Raw genomic sequence first — 20,648 nt, forward strand, 5'->3', positions numbered from 1 at the left:
TCAAAAACTATTGCCTTAGGGTAGAAGTATAGCAGAGCACAAGGCTGAAGGCGGTTCTGCAAACTTCTGCCACAACAAGATGACATTACTCCTCTTTAAATAGTTAAGTTTGCCACTAGTTGTTCCCCAATCTGGACTTTTCAACATTTCAAGAAAAAGGGAATTCCAGTCTGTGCAAAGTATCAAATCTAAAACAATACTTGAAAAAAAAAGCCAACACAAAACACCAAATCAAAATGCAGGATGCAGGATTGCAAAAGAATGTCCTGCATCACTGAGTTCCAGACCTAGTGTCTGAAATATAATCCCGTTCATAAACCTGATATGGCTCCACCTGACACCCAGTTTAGGTTGTGTCACTGCTCTTGGCAGAAGACTGTTTTCATAGGTCTGCGGATTGCATTAACACCATATGGTAGAACCAAGCTGCAAAGTGACCTGAGAATAGCAGGGCTGGAGTTTTAAAAGGAAGCCAGCCACTGTGGAGATAGACAGGCAAGGCACTACAGGGCAAGATCTCTAGATGTAAAGATACCTCAGCCATATTGAAAACTCAAAAGTCATCAATGACAGGTTAAACAAACTATGTAACAACCTGTGTATGGCTTTGGAAACAAACATCACTGTTCAGGTGATGAGAGGAGATTCTCAAAGAGAAAAGCCCCATGCAAAACAGCATCAAACCAAATGATGTATTCTTTCCCTGTGTTAGGCTACTGAATTTAGCACAAGTGACAGTCCATTATTGCCTCCCCTTATACACACTTACAACTTCTTTTAACAATTCCAGTGGTCAAGGAGCTTGTTTAGTTGTTTCCAAGACATATGTTGCACTAAAAAAAGTGGAGGACAAATTTACCCGTTTTCACATGCTCTATTCGGTTGTTTTACTCCAGGATGCACTTAGGAGAACCTGCAAGGATATTTAACTCTTTACAGCAACTTCTGAGCACCTATAATTTTATCATCTTCTTCAGATTCCTGGTGGTGTTGTATTTGTGCACAAATGTCTTTTTGTGGGGAATCAATTTGCACAGGAAGAGATTTTCAAGGGAACAGTTTGCTGCTTCCACCCCCTCAACACTTTTAATGGCACAGAGTCTGGAAAAAAAGAAATCTTAAAAGGCTCTCCTAAAATAGAATTTATTATTCTTTTTTCATGTTCAGAATGAGGGACAGGCCCAGAAAGGCCAGGTCCCAGCACACAGTCCTATGCTTCAGTTCTTCAGCATCCCTTTGCAGGGAAGGGCATGACAGCCATGTTACTGCTGGCCACCAAAATTTGATCACACCTAAGAGCTGATATTTCAGTACCACATTCCATATCTAGATTGGGGTTCTGCCCTTCCCAGATTGAACAGTATCTGATCTTGGAACAGTTTGGCTGCTGCTTTCCTGCCCCTCACCTGGGAAGCAATGATGTGAGACACCAGCAGTAGGACTTCACACTAAGCATGCACTGCACAGTTTCCACATAGCATGAGTGGAAAGGCCTTTCTCACCTGGGAATGCATTTATATCAATGACCGCATGCTGCCCAGTCTGATTGTTAATGATGATATCGATTCCAAAGAGCGAAACTCCCAGAGCTTGCCGCAGCGCCTTAGAGATTTCCCGGATGACGTCGTCGTTTGGCCGCTCAAATACTCCTTCGATTTTATCCAGCTATAGTGGAAAAACACACATTACTAAGGGACTCTGAAACCGTCTTTTTAGTGGAAAGATTGATTTTTCAGAGGTTTCCAGGTGCATATCCACCAAATCTAATTGCAGAGAACTGGTGGCATGAAACAGAGAAAGACACCACAGAGAAACTGCTTTCATAATTCAGAATCCTTCCTATATTGGAAGTTCACCTGCTCTAAAGCATCTAGTTCTTCCTCTTCATACCGGTGCAGCTCCTCGAGAGACAGAGCAGTGCAGGAATGAATGGAGAATCAGACTCACTATTTTAAATACTAGATCTACACCTTAAAAAAAACAAATACAGCTGGCATGTTTAACCCTGTGCTGGAAATATTCTGGATATCATTCTGTTATTTCAGTGTAGATTAAGGCCTATGTTAAAGGGCTGATAAGTCAGACTCCTGCTGTTAGTCTGAGCCATATAACACAACTCAGCTGATATCTTCAGGGCAGAGGCTAATTCAAAGGGGAAATCTTTTATGTGGGTTTTCATGTATAAATTATTCTATAAACATGCTACAATGAATAACTCAGCTTACTTATGACTGGAAGATGTAATTTTCTTCACTTTTTAAACATGTTACGCAGCAGAAGTATGTTGTTCTGCCTACAGAAGTGTGCATGGAATATGTACATGTAGGAGAGAGATGGCAGGTAAACCACAGAAGCATATACCCTAAGTTCAAAAGTAAATCTAGCCATAAAGGGATTTATGACTAGCACAATTGCAGCTTTAATATTTAGCATGCCTATCAAAGTTGCATACAACTTAAAATTTAATCATTGCCGACTAGGAAACTACTCCCCAATAGATTTTATGAAATAGAAAAGAATCTGGAGACTCAGAGATTGAAAGGACCCAGTCCTGTAAAGTGACTTTCTCAGCAGTCGAGTGCCCAAGAACTTATTAGGATTCATACACGCAAAGCTTATTAAAAGGACTGGTAACGCAAGCATGAAACTGTGCAGCGTATTGGCACTGCCGGACTCTTCCGGAAGACACCCAGAAATGGTCCCGTGGCCACAGCCAGGGCATGCTCACACCACAGCCAGCTACTGGCTCTCTGTGGCCCTGCCCAACGCAATTTCTCTGCTTGAATTTTCAGCGCTTGTCTTTCCTCACAGAACTGAGTCCTAGAAGGATGATTTACGCTTATTAAGCTCTCTGGATAGGAAAAGGCCAGGTATTTGCATTCAGAACCTCCTTCTTCCCTTTGCCTAGATTAGCTCTGGGGAGTTTAGGCCTGGCAAGCAGCACAGCCCTGCTGCATCAGTGCTTCCTCACCGGAGCTCGGTAAGGAAAACCAGAGGGGGACACAGTCATGCTGGTTCGATGTACCAAACAGACCTCAGCCTGCAACACAGAAGCAGACAACTTGTAAAGGAGAGTCACTAGCTACTAACGCTTCGATAAGAAAGGACTAGATAGTTTTCCAGCCGCGCTAGAGGAAAAAAGACCAAGTGTACTTACTGCTGTTAAGACAGATGAGGATTCTGGTTTTGATACATTGTGGCTGTTGAAAAATATTGATTCTCTGTCTGGAATTAAAAGCAGGTTGTAAATAACTTTATACCAGATTTTAATTTCCAAAGGATTAGTGCAAGGAACAGTAGATGGCACTGCAGTCCCGGGAATCTGGCCTTGATCCCTACCGGGCAGTCTCCCACCATCCACCCCACCCACAAGGCTTCTCCTGCCTGCCGGCATTTAGCTGCCTGCACAGGCAGGGACCCGCGGCCAGGTCACCTCGGACCACAGATAAATAGAACTACATGGGGTTAATAGAAACCGGTTTCCTTTCCTTCACCAGAGCCAATTAACTACGTCCAGTGAGATAATCAAGTTAATTTATACTAATTTGCTGTACTCAAAGTGACAGTTCCAATGGGAATGTGTGTGATAGAAGGGAGAAGCTGAATTCACTGCAGGCAGTAGATCCATAGCTCCAGTGTACACTGAGATCCCTGTGAGCCTGGGGAGGGCACTGTCACCATGGAGAAAAACAGTAAATTTCATGGTCAGGACCTGCCCTCCTTTTGGAGGCACCACACGAATGCAAAAGATACCCTGAGGTGACAGAAGTCACTAACATGCCACAGTGGAAACAACAGGAAAAACTGTACCAGCACCTCCCACCCTGCTCCATCTGTGCTGGAGGTTTTACTGGGGGGAAGAAATCCACCACAAGAAGTCTTCCCTTGGGATTCCCACCACAGCAGACTGATGGCATCGTACAGACAACCTGCATGGCAACACCCGGACCAAAGTCTCAGCACACAGGTGGCATCAGCAATAGAGTATTTCTGCTGTGCCAGTCTCTCTGAGTGCACATTTAAGAGCAGCCACAGGGCCACATACAATAAGGATTGGGGAGCTGTGAAAAGCAAATCCCAATCCACTCTGCAGTCTGATACCACCATATACTCTTCTTGCCTTTCCTCCCATTCAGAAAGGCCCTGTACTTTCAGTCAGCTCCTGGAGTGCCTCACAGCCGACAGATCTGCTTAATCGTCAGATCTGCCTAGTCAGGTGCCTGTAGCACAGCCCCCTTAAATCTCCTGATGAGGGTAAGAAAGCCAGTCACTTACCCGAATCTGCCCACAAGACTTATTTTTATGTGGGCTTCCAGACAACTTTCAAGATTACACTAACAGATGAGACATTAGCTAAGGCATTTTTAGAAAGATGCCTTAAAACGTTCCCTTCCAGCAAATGTATAGACCAAGTGTCCTAATAGTTTATATGAACACAGATTCTAGCCTATTTAATTTGATCAGGACACAGAGCAGACCTAAATGTAAATACAGGCATACATACCTACAGACAAGGACTGTTACTGGGATCCTACTATACATATACTAACAAAATACATATTTGTGTGCAGAACACAACGGTGAGCGTACATGGACATACGCGGATCAGCAGAAACCACTAAGAAAAGTGACAAGAAACTGGCACTTGTTCATTCACCTCCTTTAGTTCGATACCTTCTTCCCTCCCGGCCCCACCTCCTGGATTTGTACAGTTGCAGGCAGATCATGCTCCCATCCATTTGCTGCTAATTCCTTTTAGTTTCTGAAGGGCCACAGAATGCAGTCCTCCGGAAAGTAGCTTTTTTTCCATAAAGGAAATTTAAGTCATCTTTAATGAAAACCCTTCAAGTGCTGCTTTCTAGTGACATATAGGAAGATCACTGTCCTTACTGACAAATCTATTCCTCCTTCCCCCCAACACAGCTGGTATCTACAAACCAAAGGAAACTTCCCACCAAGGTTTACAACACTGGCCCTCACATGAAAAAGCCTGTTTAGGGGAGAGCACAAGTGGTATTTCATCTAAACACACATACATAATCAAGGTAAAAATAGGGAGAGGAAGTTCTGAAATGATGGAATCCAGACAATTCTCTCCAAAGCACATTTATAAACAAAATCCGGAACAAATGACACATGAACTTACTGTGAAATGAGAGAATTCCTCTAAGTCTCCCCCCTTCCACATGACATAAAACACTGTTTCTAACAGGTAACACTCAGGTTACCATTGCATAAATATTTACTATACAAATGTCATTCATATGTATTCCAGAGCAGATGCGTTATCTCCCTTCCTATTGAAATAATACAGAAGAGGAAACATGGTATGTAAAAACCAGTGCCTTCAATTCAGCAGCCTTTTCAAAGATATTTTTCGAGCTGTTTGCTGTCAAGGCTCCAAGAACTGACATTTCCTTTTAAATCAGCACAACGTACCTGAGATTCCTGCAGAGAAGTTCTTTAAAGATGGTCTTTTTACCACTGTGTAGGATTCTCCAACCACAAAGACTTTATACAGCACGGCATTGTGATTGATGAAGCTCTGAATGACACAAGGGGGGCGAACAGCTTTCAGGCCATCCTGGTTGAAGATGATCGCCATCTGGAAACATGGACACACAGGTGTGCACAAGTCTTTCAATAATTTCAGGCTTACCCACCACCTGACTAGCAGCGAGGGGGAACATCTACTGGTGGATATATATTGACCACGTGTGAATTCCTTCTCAGTAGCTAGTCCTATTTCATAATGTTTCATTTCACTGAGACACAACTCTCCAATCACTACTGGCAGTGCAGCTTTCATTTTCAATCAACATTTTCTTCTCAGCTCTTTGCGTTTTCATTTTATGCTTTTAGTTGGGAAGCTACTTCAACTGCAGGTGCAACAAAAGGGTGAAACATTTGACCAACACAGATGACAAAGTCTGTATTAAATACAAGCCTGTATCATGAAAACAAGAGAATGAACAGCTCTGTGTACTACTATAAGAGTTCTTTCCCACAGCTCTATTTCCTGTGGTTTGGTTCAGTTCCGTTGCAAAGGCCTAAGCACCAGGGTTTCACCCACATCATCAGAGAACTTTTTTCAGGCTCTAGTAGTTCTTACTGCTAGCAAATGCCAGCTTAACAATTTTCTTGGCTTGCTTTCACCCCATTATTCCAAATGGATAGTCCTCTTGAAGAGACTGGAACAAATATACCAAAAAGGAAGGCATTTATAGGGCCTGAATGATGAACCTGCTGCCTCAAACAGCATGAAAGCAATACTAGTAGGTGCATAGAAGCACTTTGACAAGCCAGCATATCTTCAGCACATGTTACATTGCTCTTTCCATCAATCCCTCCATTACCATGCTTACATGCATATATAATTATCATAACCACGATGCCCCATTTCGCTGGTTTGTTGTTGGAGTATGGATGCTGCCATGGCTATTAACGCAGAACCAGCAGCAAGCACCATTCTGGCACAGGTGATGAAATTACTTTACATCGGTGTGTCCCTATACAGCAGTGAGGATAAACTTAGGTTTGCTCTCCATCCTCAAAGCCCTGAAAAAGCTATGCTGTAGTTATCTGAATACTGACCTCCCTTCATTACTCCAGTGGAGCTGGGCTTTGTTATCCACAGTGGCAGTAGGGCATGTTGGTAGTCAGATGAACAAAACTAAGGCCTGTTCAAGGCCAGAGAACTTGACATACATTTTATCTTCCTTTCCTCTGGCCAAAACTCCCTCCCACAGGTAGGAATGCTTTGGTTAGAGCACCTTCCCCCTCTGAAGAGCCTTGAAGACAACAACTGAGCATCCAAGTTTGAGTCTGCTGCCTACCTCAGTCAGTGCAGGTTGCACAACACTTACCAGGAAAGTTCCTAAACTCTGAAACACAATTTTTTTCTTATGCCTGTTAAGATCTTCTCATGGGCCTTCTTGGGCCTACTGTTTTACTCAGGACACAAGACAGTCCAGAGAGGCTAAAAGAATTTCTCTGGGTCTCAGAGTAACTCCACAGCGATATACAAAGTAAAATTGGAGCTTCCTGCCTCAGCATGGTGCAGATGAGTTATACTGCTTGCTTACTCTTGCCATATGCTTCCTGTCAGTTTTTGTGCTTTCTGAGATTAGCTGTATATTAGTGAAGTCAGGGTCACTGGAAAGATTTTACAAAGAAACTTTACCGCTTTGTACTCTCTCTCATATATTATTTATGATCAGCTGCTCATTTGATGTACGCTGTACTTTCAGACTGAATTTTTGTTAACACCTTCGTTTGTTCCTGTAATAGTGGTTTTGTTGTTCAAAAATATAGCCATGGTAAATGATGCAGTGATTACATATCCATAGTTAAAAGTCTGAGCACATTTTTTCCTTATTCCTCCTTATCTGGTAGACCACATTAGATTACATAATTGTCTGCAGGCACGCACAATGACTCAGTAAATAAACATTTTCTGAGTTCAAGTCAATGCATGCATTCAATACCTACTTGCAGCTGATATTCTTACTTTGCCCCTATTATACCAGGTGCCATCTATCTGGCAGCACAGAGTGAATTTTTGAGTGGTAACAACCTGTGCAAGGAACCTACTCTAACCAGCAGAATCATCCATCAAGATGATTCACAGCAACAACATCATACCTCATTTGTCTCTCACTGGTGGCAAGAAACACTGCTCTCTTCCTCCTGTGTAGACTGTTGGCATTATAGTATCTACAACATCATACTGGCAAGAACTGTGCTGTTCCTATAGTGTTCTCTTCAAATATTAGTTAACCCTCACAAACATAAGATGATCAGGTCCTTATCCTAATTTATTAGTGTGGAAACCCAGAGAGTTTATCTTCTCAGCACAGAACTGACCTAGGCTACTGGAAACTGTGAAACCTCTCTTCTGCAAAGCTCTGTGCCAACAGCCCCATGGACTTGCACACAACCCATATAACTCCCATGGTGTTGCATTATGCTGGTTCACTGCGATGCCTCATGGTTTTTAGTATGCATGAATACAGCTCCAAGAATTCGCCTGCAGGGTGCACTTGCTCTTTGTCATCTAGCACAGACCTGCTGTGTCTGGCAGTAACATGGGAACAATACTTTATATCATAATTTCCAAATAGCATTCCTCATTATAAATACAGAGCTCTTTTAAAGGCAAAACAAAACATTTGGCAATGAGAATTTTTACTGACAACATCCTTAAGGAATTCAGTCTCAAAAAACACAGTGATTCTCTGTCTTTTCATTCCTGTCTACTCAACACTTAGAAAAAGAGTCATTTTGGACACATTTCTTCAGGTTATGGGTCTTGCTGCTGGCAGCTGGGAAGGACAACCTTCAGGCATCAACTCTGTTCAAGTCTAACAAACGGTGCTGGCAAATTGGGGTTCAAGTGCTGAGCTGGCCAATTGACTTTTAGTGCAGAGGCCATGTAGAATTGTGGGACACCACAGGAAGACTAACTAACAGCACCTTGGCTTAACTAGCTCATGTTTTCACTGCAAAATGCTGAGTCTGCTGGCCTTGGCTGGCACCAACTCCAAACTCAAGCCCACACCTTCAGCTGTCCCTGTTAGCCAGTACTTGAATTTTCTGAATAGTCATCTTATGAGAAAAGCAGGTTTCTGGTCAGGCTGTGTTTTAGTTCCAGTGTCAGCTCTGCAGTGGGGATATCTTTACAGAAAATGAAGCGATTTACCAAAAGCCAAAGAAGGAGTCATTAATAAAACAGCCACACTTTCTTGCTTCTAGACATATGCTCCATCTTTTAGACAGACTGTACTGTAAGCAGAGTATTTATTCTACACTTCCCTTGCCATTATTGACCATAAAATAGCAATTACAAGACAGTTCCTCTCTGATCATAAATACAGTTTTGGATCACTCCTGAGAACTCAGCAACTCCAAAAGTGACTACAGAATCACAGAACAGACTACTACCACTATGTAAAGTACCATGCAAGACTTCGTGGTTTTTTCCAGGGGTCCTCCCAGGCTGTAGTCATAAGTTCCTGTGATAAAGGTCAGCCTACAACTGTATATTAGTCTAATTTTTGCTCAGAAATGGAATTCAGGCAGGAGGCTGAGGTATGTCTGCACTGTATGAAAGAAGAGCAAAGAAAGATTCACCAGGGAAATGAAGTCCAAGCCTGACTGGACAAGCGCTGAAAGGTTCATGCATTTCAGGTTGCAGTTGCAGAGGAACTCCTGACAGAAAAATCAGCAGGGAAGCTGAAGTCTTAAATTCATTAACAATCCAGTCCTCAAGTGTTCTGAGGGATAATGGCAAAAACTTATAGTGGCTGCTCTGGCAAACTAACGGGACTGTCTGTCGGCTTGTAAAATGATCCAAGCTAAGGCCTGCATGAAAAATCTCACTGCAATTTTAAAAGAAAGTGCTGCTCACTCAAGATTTCAGCCATAGCCATTCTGTTCATCTAGATTTATATTTTACTTCAGGGCCTTCAGCTCTCAGAGGCGCTGCAGCAGCATACTGCATGTTTCAGGAGCAGCTGGGAAACCTGGACTGATGACGATGTTGTTAACAAAGGAAGCCAGGCATTAGGAGAGCCAGCAGCAAGGGCTGGATTCTCAAAACTGAGCTGTGGTAAGCAGGAAGGCAGGAAGCACAAATGGAAAAGAATTAAAACAGGACTCAACTCGCCTAAATTTAGAGGAAGCTAGGCTCATAGGGAATGCACTCCTTCCAGGAATACACAACCATTTTAACTGCAATTGCCTTGTGGGAAGGAGGGAAGGCAGATAGGTCTACCAGCCCCGTTCTCCCCACAGCTCCAACTGTGTTATTACAACTGAACATGCCTGGAAACCATCCCTATTTGCTATTCCCTTCCCCTCAAGGAGAGGAACCAGCTGCTTCATCTGCAGCACAAAATCATTTCTCACCTGTACCACATACATGTTGGAAGAGAAACAGGGTGGAAACATCCCTTAGTGTGACCTCCCACCAAAGGAGAAGCTGAAGGAGATTCCTTGCAGACAGAGCTGACTGGCAACTATAAACTGCTAGAAAGCAACTAGATGATAGAAGCTAGAAAGAACTTCCAAGTCAAGAAGTTAAAGTCGTATTTTAACTTCATTTCAGATAAATATGAATGGTGTAACTAAACACGAGGGAGAGGCAGGGAAGGGAAGTCATTTGGGCATAGCCTTCATTCTGCCTCCTACAGGATCAGAAAGCACCAGCCAAACCACCATGGGGGGACTGGATGCAGGGGAATAACACTGCAAAATTTTTTTAACTCACCTCATGAGAGTTGGTTCCATGGGCCACTCTGGTTTTACAAACTGGGTAAATAAAAAAGAAAAAACAATGCACCACTGAAACAGGAAACACAAACCCCTTATAAATCCGTTCCCACCCACATGTGCAAACACTGGAGTTCACCAGACCAAGGCATTGACTGTACCAGATGCCAGTGACAGTCTCTGCTTGAGGAGTGTCCTTCATCACTGCAAAATTGGCTTACTCCAAGCCCCACTCTCTCAACCACTCCTTGTAACTAAGGTGCAAGCAGAGGTCATTATAGGACTGGACAGAGGTGCAAAGTATCAGCTAAGAAGGTAGTACCAGTACCGGTACTGCCACCCTGCCTTACTCAGAAGGCACCTTCACAAGTATGTGATCTTGCCTGAGGCTGGAACTACTTTACAGGTACCCCAAAACACCACTGTCCTGAAAACAAGGGAACTGGGACACAGTGGAAAGCAATTCCTTTTCCTACCTCCCTGGTTTTGGGGAAGAGCAGGAAACTGAATGGGCTTAACCAAACTAAGATACAACATACTTTTTGCAGGCAACCATAGTGGGGGACAAAAAAAGTAGAAAGAGCCCAGCAATTGTTATTTCTCCTTCATATTCCTTATCTGCTCTGTACATCCTGGTTCTCACCTCCATCCTAAAACCAGTAGGAGGAAAGAAACAACATGCTCCTACTATTATGAAACCAGAGAAGAACTGAAGACCCTGGGACCCACACAATAACTAGCGCTGATCTTATTTATATGTTAAGCTGAGGAGATGAAAACTTGCAAGTAGTGAGGGGGTGGATAAGACAAGACTTCTTTGGGGGTTGTTGGAAGAATCAAATTGCTAGCCAAGAGGACAGGCAGCTATGAGAGGCAGATGACCTGCAATAGAGTCCAAAATAAATTGGTAACTTGACATTTTTGAAAGTGGTATATGATGTCTCACAGACACACAGTCTGGAGAGCAGGAGTGTTTTTAAGAAAAAACAAAGAAAAAGAGAGAGAGGAGACAGAAAAAGCACTCCCACAATACCATGTTATATTAATTTTCAGTGTTATTTTTTAATTTCATCATCATTTAGAGGGGTTGACTCAGGCCTTCTGAATAGACGGGCTATGCTGCTGACTACTGAGCACTAGCCAGCCTCTATCAAGAGGACAATGGGCCCACGTGAGGAAGGGGGGCCAAAGCCATTCGGTGGCCTCTAAATTATTGATTCACAATCTAGCTTCAAGAGACCTGCCTCACTTGGGAGAGGGATGGCAGGGAGGGCAAAACACGCTTTTTCCACACAACTTTACCTCTGAACCTTACAAATGTGACAAGCACCAAGGGAACAAACACGAACTAACCGATTCTGCTCACTTTATACTGCAAGGAATCAAATAAAGCAACGAATTAAAGCACAAGTCCCACAGTGAAACTTGCTACAAAGCACAACAGTTCATAGCAGCTGTCTGAGGCTGTGGGCCCTTGAAGCCTGCTATCTATGGTAAATTTTACACTACTCCTTCCACCCTCTAAGATTGTATTTGTACCCTGGACCAGGGAAAGGGAGGGGTGGGTGAAAAAAGGGGACAGTCAGCAAGGCAGTGATTTTCTCAAGAAAAATAACAAACACAGCTGGCAGGAAAAACTTCTTGCACAAGTTCAGGGCAAGATGCTAATTTTGTCAGAACTATTAGCATTTCCCAGGAATGCATGTTTACTGTAGCAAGGTGTTTAAAGTAAGGAACATCAATAAAAGGCAAAATAAAAGCTGATAGGGAGGGGTTTTGTTCCACATTCCAAGCAGACTGCTTCAGAGCATTTGTTTCACGAAGGTTTTAACATCCCTGACACTTTGGCAATGAAACCCACACTCTACAGCATTGGCTACATCTTGGGGCGGGTGCATGTGCAATATTCAGAACCTATTAGAAGCACCAAGGAAAAGCCCATGTACATACTGAATGGGAATGCCAGTCCATTCTTCTCTATAAGCTGCAAGGTATCTTCTCCACAGGCACTTGTCAGCTCCATAAAGGGTGGTGAACAGATCCTTTCATCTGCAAGACAAAAAAAAAGACTCAAATGGGGATGAGGGGTTTAGCTTCTCAGCTGCATCATTACCAGCTCTCTCCATACCAACTGCTTCTTGATAGTCAGCTTCACTTTAACAGTTGATATTAAAGCACCAGAAAGAGTACCAGCCAGGCCTGAATTTGGGGTTCTGGAAACATTTCAGAAGATGAAAGGTCCAATTTTCAGATAATCTAAATGGAAATATAAAGCCTATAGTTTCACAGTCAGGCAAAAAGCAATTGGGATCTTAGCTCTTAACATACCTTCAAGCATAACATAATTTTCTTAAGCATTTTACAAAAACCTGAATGGTCAGCAAGTGTGGCTGGAGGAGGCAGTCTCACAAAGCCATCATTACTGGAGGGATGCTCAGGTGGCAGACTCTAGTGTGGATTTACTTCAGCAAGGTGCCAGCCATGTAACACATCCCACTGTCCACTGGGACCTCTCTGCCATGCAAACAGTGCTCATGTGGTCTGGCAAAGCCAGTCAGAGCACCGCTGAGACTCTGAGAGACCTTAGCAAGACTGCTCAGTGGACTTTGGTTAAAGAGAGGAAACACGGGAACCACGGTAAAATTTAACAGAGCAGATCTACTCCAGTTTCTGTTGCTGTTGTGCTTGTCCACATGGGGTTGCAGGAATGCTGGAGTCAAAACCCAGCCCTCTTAATGACACAGCAGGTTGAATTGCTCTAGGATTCATATCCTGTTCACTGCAGGAGAACTTTGATTCCCCTAGGAATGCAGCAGGAAAAGAGGAAAGCACTATAGTACTCAAAATACTTGACCATAAATCTCCACCGCTCAAGAGGGCTGGGTTGCAATTTCAAGTTCAAAGAGAACCTTGGCTTCAGCCACGGCTCTAGGTCAGGTCAGCAGGCCCAAAGACTTTCAGACAAAAGCTGTGTGCACATTGACAAAGTCAAAGCAAGAACATCACCTAAGAGCAACTATGCAACTTAACTCCTCAGTGAGCACAGTCTTTAAAGTACTGCCTCCATGGAGTTTTAGCTGTGGCCAGGTTAAGTTTGGAGACACAAATGAGTTATAACTCAGGTTAGCTGCGCAGTACTGAACTGCAATTCAGAATAGGTCTGCCAAAACTCACTTCTAAGACTTATTTCAAGAGGACTAGCATGACGTTTTCCTCCAAGAAGCAACGGGAGACCAGCACAAATCATGGGAGCAACTCAAGTGATAGGTTTATATCAACCTATTACCATCCACATCTATCCCAGTGAGCAGAGAGAATCCAAACAGGTGGAGGCTATGCTGTGCAGATGGTGCAGAAACTGAAAAGTATATGTAAACTAAAACGCAGCAAAACTATATACTCTGAGAGAACCATGCATCCAGAAACCACTTTATAAGCATTATTTAGATTAATGCTTTTCACTTCATTATATGTTTATGCATGTTCCCTCACACAGAAAACTGAATCACTGAAAATAAGAGGCGCAAAACTCTCTATATTTTGATATACATCTCAATACATGCTTCAACACACTGAGAGTATCTGAGAACTCTGGGCATTAACAATATTGTTGTTACAAGAAGTTTTCTGCGAAAAGAAAAGACTATTTTCATACATCCTAAAAGGAACAGAAAGATTGATGCTTTGAGGTCAACCTCTACAAAGCTAAACAAAACATCCCCGACTTTAAAGCTTTCAGTTTGCTGCTATGAAAACAGAAAGTGGCATCCAAAAGTGACAGGTACTGTAATATTTACAAGCCTTTGCCAGAGCGAAAGTTCCTTAGTTGGATGAATTTAAGGAATCAGATTTAGTTTACAGATACTTGGGAACAACTTTGGCTTGGCAGCTCTCCCACCCATATGCTTAAGGCTCACAAATAACTTTGCCTTCAGAGTACAGATGCAGAGGGATGTATGGTTCCATCTCACTTCCCTCCGTTTCTCTCCCAAGCAAACAGGAATGTGAGACAGGGAGGATTCAGCATTCCTGACGATTACATGACACTTGCATAGGGAGATGAAGGAAGGCGCAAACAGTAATTTCTTTGACTTTGTAGTTAGAAAAGACCACCTGGATCAACAAAAAGTATCGGTGAAGACTCTTAGCATCTCAAAGTGCTCCTGCTGACTTTGCACAGCACTGGCATTTTCTCCACCAAGAAGGTAATTCTAGCCCACTGAAGCCTCTAAAACAGACCATTAATTCACAGCCAGACCTCAGAACAAACAAACCCTCACTCAACAAAAGATTTCAGTATGGCCAGAAAGCTGCTGCTCTGAGTTTAACTGCAATTTTGAAGGTAGCTGTAGGTTTAAAAAAATGTCCTCCAGTTGCCAGCAATGATCCTCTCCTCCTTCCCAGGATGGCAAACACATGCTGAAGCTTTCTCTCATCACCAAGCTCCTGCTATCAGTGTGACAGCAGTCTCTGCACACCTTCTCTGCACTGAGGTCCAGGACATACCCAATTCAATGGTTGAGGGTCAATCTCAATACCGTTTCACATCAGCATGGAACTACACCATACAATCCACAAAGTGCAAACGAACATCCAGTACATTAAACCCTCCCTTCTCCTCCTGATGAGGTAAGCTAGTTTAGCAGGATCTTACTGGGCTGCGGTCAGGCACTGGACCCTTGGCCATTGTCGCTGCTTCTTTGCAAACCAGTAGCGACCAGTCACTATGGGAAACCATTGCCAAAAATGACAACAGTAAATATACAAACAAATAAACGTAACAGTCTAGAGCTGAGAATGGATGACATGAGTCTGGCCCCACCACTGACCCTTTATTGACACTATAGCCCAACCCTCCAGTCTAAAACCAAGCACTATTCTCATTTGCATCAGAGAGCCCTAATGTGGATGAAGCACTTCTATAAAAGCAGTCTGAGAACTACCACAGTATGAGGGCACAGCCATAGCACGGCTACCACAGAGCTGCATTAGCTGTGCACTGCTAGCAGAAGTGACTCTGTATGTGTGTCAGGACACAGAGCTGATACAACCCAGAACTCTTGCAAGGAGCTGACACTGTCACTCTTCTGCCATCGGTACTCAGCTCTGAGCTGTGTGTTGGGATGCCACTGACTGGAAGAGACTTCTAAAACAGCAAGTCTGGAAAAGACTCTGCCTCATCTTCCATCCTTGGCTACGTACAAGTGCCCTTAGTTCCCAAGGGATTATTACAAATGCAATTTCTAAGATTTGCATTTTGGATCTGAAATTAAAACTCAGGCACTTCCTCTCTCCCTTTGGGTAATACATTGAATCACAAACTAAACAGATAACCATAATTAATTATTAACCCTATCTTTTTGCAGCCTTTACTGAACTGAAGATATCAGCAGGAAAAATCTCTCCATAAGTCAAAGGACTGCTGTGATATAAGAGGCTGTACATTTTTATAGGGCACACTTAGAGAGTGGTATTTCTTTCTTCTTCAAGTGCCTGGTAGTCTCTCAGAGACCTGTCTTTGAAATATGGCCAGGACTCCAGGTGGACCATGTCAGGTCCAGAACTGCCAACTTAACAGCAACAAGGAAAGATTCTTCAGATCAGAAGAGGGTTCAGCTCTCACTTCAGACAAGTACCAAAAGTATCTGTAGCATTTCTGTTGTTAGAAACAACACATCATAATTAAATTTAAAAGTCAAAATGCTGTCACTGTGTTCCTCCCCCGTCTTTGTCCTCATTTTTATTGTATGTCTTGGCACAAACTTTATAGTGTCTGCTTTCTATATTTTCTTTAAATCATTATCCCTTCAAGATTCTCTGATCTCATAGGGAGCTCCCTCTCTCCTTTCTTTTTACTTTCTGCTTTTTTTCTCACCCCCATCCCCATTTCTTCTCTACGCCGGTCTTTTTTTCAATTGACATTTCTGCTCTTCCACTGCTACCTATAGTTTATCCCTCCATCACCTTAGAGTGGAGATCATGGCTGGGTTCACGTTCATTGTACACGCAAGGGGAGCGTCTGCAGGGGACCTGTGCAGACAGCGGGCGGCTGGCACTGACAGGTTGCGGGTGACAGGCAGCAATCACCTCCCTCTGCGCAGCGTCGGGGCAGTCAACTCTGGCACATCATGCTCTGGGGTGAGCTTTGTCAGAGCACTGCTCCATTCCCGTGGAGCAACACTGTTATTATGAAGGTGGAAAACCTGACGGATGAAGGCCAGTTTACAGGATGAGTAACACAGCTCACCGACAAGAGAGAGGTGAAAGAGTACTCAAACCAGCACGTTGGTGCCAAGGAGGGGATTATTTCAGATGAAGTTCAACAATAGTGACAGGAGCAATGCGATGTGAAGACAGGGAAGATGCAGACTAAATACTGGCTGGGGAAAAAAGTTTTCTGGCAGTGAGAATTGATGGAAAACTTTATGCTTGGGACTTGCTTTAGTAAAAGATGTTGAGCAGTGCTCCTCTACCCAGGGCCCGTGCACCACTGGTGACCTGCAGACAGGCTGCCAAAGAGCTACAGGATACCCAACCCCCCAAAAGGAAGAATGTGCAAGAAATCTAACAGTGAATACACACTCCCATTCAGCAGGTAGGCAAAATAGATAGAGGAAAAATAATACATGGCTGTTCCCAATTGAACCAAATCTTACATGATAGTAACTGGAAACCGCTGTGACAGGGCTGTACAAAACAGTCCCTGGATGGTTTTTGATGAGGGTATATGGTCCTTGCACTATCGAAGGTTGAGAAGTACTGACACAGAGGACAGCTGTAGATCACTGTCGGGAGAAAACAAACCATAAGAACAGAAGAATCACAAAGTAAGTTTCCTATTCAGATTTCTTTGGTCCTTACAATTTTGGAGAAGACAGACAACAAACAATAAATTGCAGATCCAATGCTCTGCATTCATAGATCAACAAACTGCATTTCCTTGTCTTCAGTTTAAAAAGAGAGTTCATGGTCATCTGTGAGGATAGTTCAAAGCCTTGTGGCTAGGAAAAAAAAAGCCATAAGGAGGCCACTGCCTATTAAACTTTAGATTTACAGTCTCAACATGTCTCCCTACCTCATCATTCACCACCCTTCAGTATCTAATCTAGGGACTAGGAAGCAGAGCAGATAGGCTGAAGAACAAGTATTTATTCACAGCACCACCAACCTCTTGCCATGGGACCATGACCCAATCACCAAACTCATCCTATCTCTGAGCTTCCATATTCAAAGTGGGGAGAAGGCTTGTGCCTTCCCTTGGTGAGAGGGGGCTTTACAGTACCGATTTAAAGACTTTCAGGTAAAAGAGTTTTCAAGGCTACTGGGGTCATTACAACAGCTGAATAAACTCCCTGTTTGAAGCTTCTGTCTGAGCATCAGCAACCAAAATCCTGAGAGCGTTACTGGAAAAACATAAAACAAAAGGTGTTTACTCAAGAATATCCTGTCTTCTGACCAGGCTCAGTACTGTCTCGTTAGCAGCATCTTCTCTGTTTATACAAAGAAAGTAACGGAAGCACCAAATGAAGGGCATGCTGAGAAGAAGGGAAAGGTAAAAGAAGTTGGTATGGTGAATTTCTGAAACAGGTGGAGGGAGGACACAGTTTGTCAGAGGAGCACAAGAGGAAGCCTGGAGTCCCCCAGGTGTGCAACAGACTCGGCCCAAAGCACATAAGTCTGTCATCCCCCAATTCTGCTTAGCAATTACAAATGGAGCACAATTTGTGCCCAAGTTGCCCTCTGTGGCTGAAAAGACTGCCAGGATTATTTCTAAAGAAACAGGGTGCATGACCTCCACGTCGCACAATGCTTTATGAAGAGAAATGACAAAGCTGCTCCTGAAAACTGCTGGTCTCTGCTGTAAACACCCTTAAGATAAGGAGAAAAACATCCGTGTCAAAATCAGAACTGGATCAACTCAGTCATCATCCAATGCTCATGAAACAAATGTTAAGCCTTAAGTTATCTGAAAGATTTACAGCAGACCGTCTCAAACTCTAAACTTCCTACTTTGTTGAGAAAAGTCACTCTTTAATAGAATAGTTGGCTCTGTGATTTGAAAACGCTTAAGCCTCTTTAAAAATAAATATATTTTCAGTAAACTCTGTTTCACTGTGGCTTCCACCAGCTTGCACTGCTGCACTCTGCTCCTGGGGGGATAGAGAGGATGCACAGCCAGGGCAACGTCTTTTTCTCCTAATACAATAAGGGGAGGAAATCTGAACTTCCAGCTCACCCCTGCCTCCTAAATTCGTTTTCAACCAAAAAAACCAACCAACAACACAGAGAAGCTGTCAGGTTCTTTTTTTAGCATGCAGCTGAACCTTATCTTGAAGGTATCTTAATTTAAATCACTACATGACTGGGTTTTTTTGCCCTTCAATCAAGCTTATTTTAGCACTTCTGAGCTGTATTAAAAATACTCTCAAGTTGTTTTCCCTTCCCCTCAGACACGTGTGCATGAGGAATACTGGCAGAACAGATTTAGTTCAAATGTATGTCAATCTGTACTCATCACTGAAAAATCAACTCATATCTGAATACCTGTGTGTTTGGATCTTACTCTTAAGTCTGTGGGGGGAAAATTCCAGTTTTCATGACAAAGCAGCTGTATTTGGGAAGCATTTGGCAGCACATTCCCAAGACACAAGAGGGCAGAGCAGACTCAGCTTTGAGGGCACGATTTTAACCTTACCCCAGCTTGACATACAAGGAATTGTGCACTGAATATCTATGTTAAATGGAACATCTGCAGAGCAACAGTCTTAATTTCTAAAAAAGTAGTGATTTTGAAGCATCTAGGCAGTGAGTGAGGAAACCTCACAACTGAATGTAAGTAAGAAACTATTAACAAAATTCCCCAAAACTTGCCATTTCCATACAATTAAGCAGTGCTAATTATGTTTTTTGAACATGATTAATTCATCTTAGATTGAAGAGAAATGGTAAAAGATAAAGAAGAAATAAAGGCAAAAATCAAAGTAAAGCCAACCTGAGGGAGTTTTTTCCTTCAGCTGAACTCTTCCTCTGAGACAACCATTTCACAAAGCTACGGTCTGTACAGGATCCTCCCTTACCTTCTAGATCTAGACTTTCATCTTATGCCCATTTTCCTCAGCAAGCAGGATGCTCCCTTCTGATTCCCAAGAAAGGCATTCACCTCATCTCTTGGGTGCTCAGGCTTGTCACGGTATTGGCTAGAACAGAGTTAATTTTCTTCCTAGTAGCTGGTACAGTGTTGTATTTTGGATTTAGTATGAGAATAATGTTGATGACACACTGATGTTTTAGTTGTTGCTAAGTAGATCTTATCCTAAATCAAGGATTTTTCAGTTTCCCATGCTCTGCCAGCCAGGAGGTGCACAAGAAGCAGGGAGGGAGCATGGCCAGGAGAGCTGACCTGAACTAGCCAAAGGGATGTTCTATACCATAGATGTCATGCTCAGTACGTAAATGGGGGGGAGTTGGCCAAGAGGGGCCAACTGCTGCTTGGGGACTGTCTGGGCATCAGTCAGCAGGTGGTGAGAAATTGTATTGTGCATCACTTGTATTTCTTGGGTTTTATTTCTCCCTTTTCTGGTTATCTTTCTTTTCATTACTATTATTATTATAATATTTTATTTTATTTCAGTTAAACTGTTCTTATCTCAACCCACGAGTTTTACTTTTTTTTCTTTCCGATTCTCCTTCCCCATTCCACAGGGGAGGGGGGTGGAAGGAGTGAGTAAGCAGCTGTGTGGTGCTTAGTTGCCAGTTAGGGTTAAACCATGACAGGCTGAAAGAGGCAGGTTTTGCAAACAAGGGTTCAGCTCACTCTGGTGATGGAGCCTCGGGTACCTGGCAGCAGAGGAGTACAGCTACAGACACGCCTTCAGTTAAGAGAGAACTGTGGTGAAACGTGTTCATTGACACAGCCCAATAAAGCAAGCTCACAGAAATGTAACAAGTTAAGAGGTGAAAGATTATCTCGTGCAGGAGACAGAGTAAAGGCTGAGAGACGCGTGTTCATCATCAAACAGCCTAATTTTTCAGCAAGTGAGAGCAGCTACCCACACCACCTTGCAAATGAAAGGGACAGAAAGCTTTGCAGTTCAGTTTAAAAATACAAGCTCAACTCCTTCCCACTCCTCCCCCAATTATTAAAACACATGACTTCAGGTGCTTGAAAAATGCAGCTTTTTGGCTATGTTTATACACTTACTGTACTCAAAACCTAAAGCCTATTTTCTGCAGTTCGACAAGATTACCAAACAAACTGGACTATCTGCCAACTTCGATTCACCCTCCTTCACTGTTTTTCAAGTTTCTCACCAGCACCACATGCAAAGGCTCTTAAGGAGGCACTCTGGCAGACCTGACCACAGAAAAAGGAGGCA

The 20,648-nt window shown here is 43.1% G+C and overlaps 1 protein-coding gene across 5 annotated transcripts in view; it reads right to left on the minus strand.

Annotated features, from left to right (window-relative positions):
- ITPK1 (inositol-tetrakisphosphate 1-kinase) overlaps positions 1-20,648 on the minus strand; it is a 156,521-nt gene that overhangs the window by 6,473 nt on the left and 129,400 nt on the right. For all 5 annotated transcript variants that reach the window (XM_074868655.1, XM_074868656.1, XM_074868657.1 and 2 more), the window contains 5 exons: positions 12,223-12,321; positions 10,271-10,311; positions 5,440-5,605; positions 3,158-3,225; positions 1,503-1,665 (listed from right to left, as the gene is read on the minus strand). In XM_074868655.1, coding sequence (XP_074724756.1) covers positions 1,503-1,665; positions 3,158-3,225; positions 5,440-5,605; positions 10,271-10,311; positions 12,223-12,321 — 537 coding nt within the window. The remainder of the gene's footprint in view (positions 1-1,502; positions 1,666-3,157; positions 3,226-5,439; positions 5,606-10,270; positions 10,312-12,222; positions 12,322-20,648) is intronic.

Source organism: Strix uralensis, chromosome 4 (genome assembly GCF_047716275.1).
Source record: "Strix uralensis isolate ZFMK-TIS-50842 chromosome 4, bStrUra1, whole genome shotgun sequence".
Lineage (NCBI taxonomy): Eukaryota > Metazoa > Chordata > Aves > Strigiformes > Strigidae > Strix > Strix uralensis.